Source organism: Helicoverpa armigera, chromosome 2 (assembly GCF_030705265.1).
Source record: "Helicoverpa armigera isolate CAAS_96S chromosome 2, ASM3070526v1, whole genome shotgun sequence".
NCBI lineage: Eukaryota > Metazoa > Arthropoda > Insecta > Lepidoptera > Noctuidae > Helicoverpa > Helicoverpa armigera.
Genome location: NC_087121.1, coordinates 6,222,422 through 6,228,423, shown reverse-complemented (window position 1 = coordinate 6,228,423; position 6,002 = coordinate 6,222,422). Strand labels below are relative to the sequence as shown.

At 35.8% G+C, this 6,002-nt stretch overlaps 2 protein-coding genes across 4 annotated transcripts; one reads left to right on the top strand and one right to left on the bottom strand.

The window, feature by feature from the left end:
- Positions 1–47: 47 nt before the first annotated feature.
- LOC110376907 (uncharacterized) lies at positions 48–2,948 on the bottom strand. 3 transcript variants are annotated; one of them, XM_021335564.3, is made up of 3 exons: positions 2,515–2,948; positions 1,779–1,959; positions 48–1,616 (listed from the first exon to the last, which is right to left on the bottom strand). In XM_021335564.3, the coding sequence occupies exons 2-3, from the start codon at positions 1,939–1,941 to the stop codon at positions 109–111; spliced, it is 1,671 nt and encodes a 556-aa protein (XP_021191239.3). In that variant the 5' UTR covers positions 1,942–1,959; positions 2,515–2,948; the 3' UTR covers positions 48–108. The 3 variants fall into 3 exon arrangements, with proteins under 3 accessions (XP_021191239.3, XP_021191230.3, XP_021191247.3); XM_021335555.3 differs by having other exon boundaries at positions 1,779–1,956; XM_021335572.3 differs by having other exon boundaries at positions 1,809–1,956.
- Positions 2,949–3,094: 146 nt separating this feature from the next.
- On the top strand, positions 3,095–5,480 carry LOC110376926 (uncharacterized). The gene is made up of 3 exons (XM_021335583.3): positions 3,095–3,244; positions 3,521–3,692; positions 3,880–5,480. Exons 2-3 carry the CDS (start codon positions 3,527–3,529, stop codon positions 5,343–5,345), a joined length of 1,632 nt encoding a protein of 543 aa, XP_021191258.3. The 5' UTR covers positions 3,095–3,244; positions 3,521–3,526; the 3' UTR covers positions 5,346–5,480.
- The last annotated feature ends 522 nt before the right edge of the window (positions 5,481–6,002 follow it).

The following is a 6,002-nucleotide window of genomic DNA, read 5'->3' as shown; positions in this document are numbered from 1 at the left end:
TTTACTTAATATCATATTTATACCAAAGGAAGAAATAAAATACGAAAAACATTTTATAAAATAATTTAATACTCATTCCTAAAATAACAATAATTAAAGTTAATACAGTTATAATAAAATCAAATCAATACCCATACACGAAGACAAAAGTCCTTTACAAAATATTGTCAGTTCAGCAATTATAAAATCTGTGACACTTTCTTCTTGACTGTGGTGGATCGCATTGCTAAATATAGTTCCTAAGAAGGCATGGCATGCAGTATCCGTTGCTATAATATTTCCTTTCAAATCAATTGTTAATCTATTTTTCTCTATGACGGCATCAGACTCTTGATTGGGTGGGTCTATGGCCAACTTGGGATTTTCAGATTTATTATAGATACCTGCCGCTGAAATAATGACTGGTTGGTAAGTATCCGTGATTCTCTTATCAATTCTCTCCAGTGAACTTGTTGACAAAGAAGTTTCAACCTCTTCAGATTTGGGTACTTGTATGACACTTTTCCTTGTTCGGTTAGTTGTTGTAGCTTCTGTAGGGCTTGTTTTAACATTAAGTTTATTATGAAATAGGAATTCTAAAAATAAAGGTAACAGACTCAACTTAGTTGTATTTTGACTAACATCTAAAGTTACGGCAGTTTCCGTACTGTTATTGACCATTCGATGGCTTGACATTCTAGTATCACTATCACTTGAATAGGCATTCATTTGTGGATGGATTTGTATTTTATTAAAGGGCTCAGTGTTTTTGTCCGATACATTATTTACTTTGTTCTCTGTGGCAGTAAATAAATGGCGATCACTTTTTGTTACAATCGGGGCTTTTATATTTTCTGCCTCTGTTAGAGTTTCTTGAGAAAAGGCATTCATAGAGTCGTCTTCATTTTCCAAGGCGTTGATTATGTCCCTTATATTGTTTAATTTCCTCCCTTTCTTAGACGGCCTACTTGGTTTATTCATAAGTTTAAAATCACTTACAGTTTTGTCAACTTCTGCATATTTGTCAAGTAGTTTCTGTATTTTCTCTGTATATATGGTATGTTGAGATTTTGGTGTCAAAATGATAGGATCAAAAGCGATACCTCCTTTGTCCCAAATGGAAATAGCTCGCGATAAGAATTCAATAAGTTGATGTGGCAAAGACCTCCAGTATTTTCTCAAAGGTGAGTTTTCCATGTAAGCTGATAGCGTGATATATTCAATAGCAATATTCGAATATATGGGTTCTTTCTTAGGATTTTTATTCCAGAGTGAATTCAAAGCTATTTCATTATTTTCTTCAGCACTCAACCAACCTAGATTTGTGGTGTCATTTACAACTACCATTAAATGGTACTTGACGTTTGGATATTTATCTGATAACGCTTCAATGTAAGGCATGTATTGGCCAAAATCTACCTCTTCAGTCGGCTTGGCAAAAATGTGCATAAACACGTCGGGACATGAAGTTTTTGGTAATATTCTTGCATTTTTATTTGCGATTATGAGACTTGCAGGTTTTAGATTAGCAGTTGGTAGCATAGAAAATGCAAAAAGGCTATTATAAACTACAAATGTCATAAGACTAATCATTCCGAGTCCTATCCACCAGTAAGCAACGAAAGATGACCAGTGATCTGTAAAGACACAAAAATATTTCAATTAGTTTCTGCGCATCCAGTCAATTCAATACTGCCACCGAAGATGAATTGAATCGTGTTTTATAACAATGAAGGTACCTATGGAAAATGTTACACGCAAACCTACTACTATTCTAATGACATATCAGTGCATGGTACCTGGCCAGCGCGTGATAATGGAGGCTGCACCTTTCAGATTGTTTCTGGTCCGTCCCCTGTAGTTGGAGGAGCGCAGCCTCCGAGGGTATCTAGGGCTGTAGTGCTCCTCTTCGGAAATGTCCTCACATAGTAACGGGTGTTGCTCCTTGTAGTACTCACTCATCACTTGCCATTGATTCTACTATTAACAAAAACAAAATAGAAATCGTACTATTCTAATATGAGATCGACAAACTATTATCAGCAAATCGAAAATTAAAACGTTTAATAAAATATTAATAATCGACAAATTCACAAATGACGTTTGTTGTGAATTTTATCACTTGAAATTTTAAGGGCACTCATTTATGTTAGGGGCGAAAGAGGCTACATTTCTACTAAAAAGTTTTCGTCACAAAAAGTTTGTCGTATCCAATTAAAGATGATATATTGCAATAATTCTCAAACACACATTAAAAACATGCTTACTTTTTAACGTTAAAATTAAGGATGAATCAACAAAGTAACAAACATTTTGATAAAGCGGATAAGACATTGAAAAAAAAATAACCAGGGTTAGCTATGTACGTTACAAATCGGAAAATAAAATTTTCAGACTACGCCAACAAAGAACTGGTTGTGAAAATCACTATTTCGAGTTATCTGTTAATTTGTATTTTATGCTCGATGATTTTTGAATGCATTGTACATACAAAGTTTGATAACACAAAAAATAGTTGCGAACATAAACACCTACCGTCATTTATATTTCCTTTGATGATTCACTTATTTTTGTTAACTTTTATTCGTTGTTCTAATCACAGAAGTAAGTTTACTGAGCGTGTTGCGTAGAACTCGATAAATTACATTTAACCGAATATGCACGTAAGTTCCTATATAAATGTCGCAGTGGCACGTTTACATTTTCCGCCATAATTTTGTTGATTCAACATTGAATTCGTCTCACGTACATACGCCTTGCAGTTGCGATTGTTACTGAATTTTGCCGATTTTGCACTTGTGAAGGTGAATTATGACATTGTTATGCATCATCTTCTTGTTTTGCCTGCTAACAATGAACGGCCAGTTTTGCCGCATTTCATGTGTTTGTGATAGTTTGCTAAACTAGCTGTTCTCCGCAGTTTCACCCGCGTCCAAAGGGAAATACTTCCCTTTTTAAAATGTAGGTAATATCCGTTTACCAAATTTCATTTAAATCGTTTAAGTAGTTTTGGTGTGAAGTTGTGATAGAATTGTATGAAAAATATTGTTGTCTGAAAACCATCTTAGTTTTTCACCAAACCAAAGAGTTTGTTCCAATACCAATTTAAAAAAAAAATAACTGACATTGTATTTCAAAATTGGAATGTCTATTAAATTTGTTGCAAATGTCGTTCTCCCAGTTTAATTTTTTCACATACGTTGATAAATCGGAGTTTTAAATTAAAAAAGAACTATTACGATAATACTCCGTGGAACAGTGTAAGGTAAGTTGTAGCAACCATTTCTTATTTATTTATTAACGGTTACCTATCTTTTTTTTTTGAAAAGTTTTGTATGTTTAAATCCTTAAAATATGAGGCTTAAATCACCGAAAATACAAAGAAAACACTACTGCGTAAAAATATTACAGTAATTACAAAAAGGTGACTTAGGTATGCATGATCTTGTAAATTAGGAGCTACTTGAGTCCTGTTGATCTATTAAATAAGGCAGAAAGAATAAATTAACAAATATCGGCTTAATTATATGAAAACTTACAGGACATAATGGTGGAGCGTGCTCCACAAACAAAACAGGACGAACAGTATCCGTTGCTGAAGGTGGATGGTGGGGGTGATGGCGGGGTCCACCAGCAGGCGTCGCCCACCCTCGTCGCCCCCGGCTGGGGGGTCACCTGCTCCCCTAAACAATCCTGGCTTGTCCGCTGGCCTGGTTAATATTCTATTACTTTCTTCTTACAGTTCTAGACAGAGAAACGTCAGCTGTTAGAATTTGAGCAAAGCCATTATCCCGTTCTTAAATATGAAATCAATGATATTGATTCGTTTATTCATGTTCTTGACTCTTGTGCTGATCGTCGGTTGTAAAGTGATGAATAAACATTTGTTTATGTTTTCAGAATACATCTCGGCGTGCTGGATGACTTTAATTCTTCTGGGGATATCCTTCCTCGTATTTTATGCTTTAGGTATGGAGGTGTACCGAAAACAGCCCGTCTTAATCATTAAATGCAATACAAGTAAACCAGCAAGTGACGTGTACTACCACCACATTGTTCAACGTGGCAGCTATGCTCCCTTCATGCTTTATGCTGATTACCTGGCAAATATGGCGACACAGTATCCTGAACTTCATTTCCATGTTTTCTTTCTGATGGACGACTCTCTACAAACTGCGTTCCGAGGACCGAGGCATGCACGATTTATCAATAAACTGATACCATACACTGCTGGCAATATGTATTCGTTCACAAAACTGGATGATAGCAGCAAGCGTGAAATAGCAGACTTTGAAAGAAGATACCAAAACGTTAACGTCACGATTATGTCTCTTAGCAAGTACATGGCAATGACACCTTTGAAGTACAAGTGGAGGACTATACCACTTTCCTATCTACCCTTCTATGCTAGGGTTTTCTCAGTCTGGCAAAATGGGGGAGTGTCTATGGACTTAAATAATTTCAATAACAATTACAATAATCGCCAGCATGACGATCGTAGAATTACCGCGATATTGAAACAGCACAATGATGGTATTAAAGTTGAAGAATACACAAATGCCTTAAATAAAATAGATCGCGAAGAAGAAAGTGAATTTTTCACTATATTCTACGGGCTAATCCATCAAATTTTAAACGAAACGAGAACATTCTTAACAAAAAGCTTCCCCTTCCCTCAAGTGTCTACCGAAAAGGGCCTGTTACAAAACGAACCCTTGATTCGCACTAACAGGAACAAGCGTGATGTTTCTATGCCGATGAATGAAAATAATAACTCTGACACCGTTTCTCATGTCTATGTTGAAATTATGAATTCAACGAACGACACCGATTTAAAGAAAAACGAGTATCAAACTTTATCCAGCTCAGATGTTAATCTAGAGAAATTAAAGGATAACATAAACGACGCTATCAAAGTATTGCAAATAAATAACAACTTGAGTAATGTTAACACCACAAACAAAACTGAAGATCTGAATAAAACTGAACTACAAACAGAAGTTTTCAATAAGTCCGACACTCCTCAAGTGGTTTTGTTTTACGACTTTTCCTTATTTTCTGATGGCATGGCACCTTCATTTGTGTTGCCTGAACCATTAATTCGCACCGATTTTAGACAAAACAATCGAATCTCGGAATTTGGAAAACCAGGAAAATATGGGAATAACGTGGCACATCTTCTTTCTATTGATTCTGAAGGCTCGTTCATAGCGGCTTCCTCTAGACTGCATCCATTTTTAGGACATCTGATAACTGCCGGTTGTCAACGTATGCAACCTAAATTCGCTATTCAAGATACAATTTTAACGCAATGTTCAGGAATATTTAAGGAAGATACATACTGCAACAATATTTATTTACTTTAGTTTTAATTTCTTGTTTACGTTAATGTTTGTTAATATTCTTCTATTTCTTGTTTTTTTCATTGGTTTCACTCAGTTAGCATGGAAAATGTACTGAATTTAGACAATTTTAGTATTAAAATGTTCCTATTTCTATGATGTCCTGTTTCATTTCTAAACTCAAACAGTTCCTTATACTCGGGTTTTCTCAAAAAGGCGGCTTCGCTGGCCTTCAACGGAATGCAGCTGAGTAAAAAACATTTTCTGGGAGTGATTTCATTTTCAGTTTGCGGGTATTGGTGTCCTATGAAAAGCAAAATGAAGAATGAAAGAAACAACGCCGGTGACTAGGTCACTATCTATCTATCTTTCCCGCATTTACGCCGAAATTACTGAATCAAAAAAGTGAAACTTGGTACACACAAATAATTGTATGTAAAAATATCGTTTGTTGCCCGTGGTGCTACCAAAGAAAAGTAGTTCCCACCCCCACTCAAAATTCTTGGTACCTAGTTCACACTGGATCCGTCCGGGTGAAACCATACGTTTGGGATCTCTGTCCTACCAACTTTCTGTGTTGTGTACCTTTTATTCGGGTAAGGGGAAATAGTTTCCATAGTACGTGGGTGGAATCTCTGAAGGGAGCTAGTTGCTTACATGGCTACATTCAGTTATTCATAA

What these genes read in the sequence shown, in the direction of transcription:
- LOC110376926 (XM_021335583.3), top strand. Translation starts at nt 3,527, where the DNA reads ATGGTGGAGCGTGCTCCACAAACAAAACAGGACGAACAGTATCCGTTG. An exon ending in CTGGCTTGTCCGCTGGCCTG is followed by an intron (nt 3,693 to 3,879) that starts GTTAATATTCTA and finishes TTATGTTTTCAG; the next exon opens with AATACATCTCGGCGTGCTGG.
- LOC110376907 (XM_021335555.3), bottom strand. An exon ending in CATTATCACGCGCTGGCCAG is followed by an intron (nt 1,617 to 1,778) that starts GTACCATGCACT and finishes GTGTCTTTACAG; the next exon opens with ATCACTGGTCATCTTTCGTT.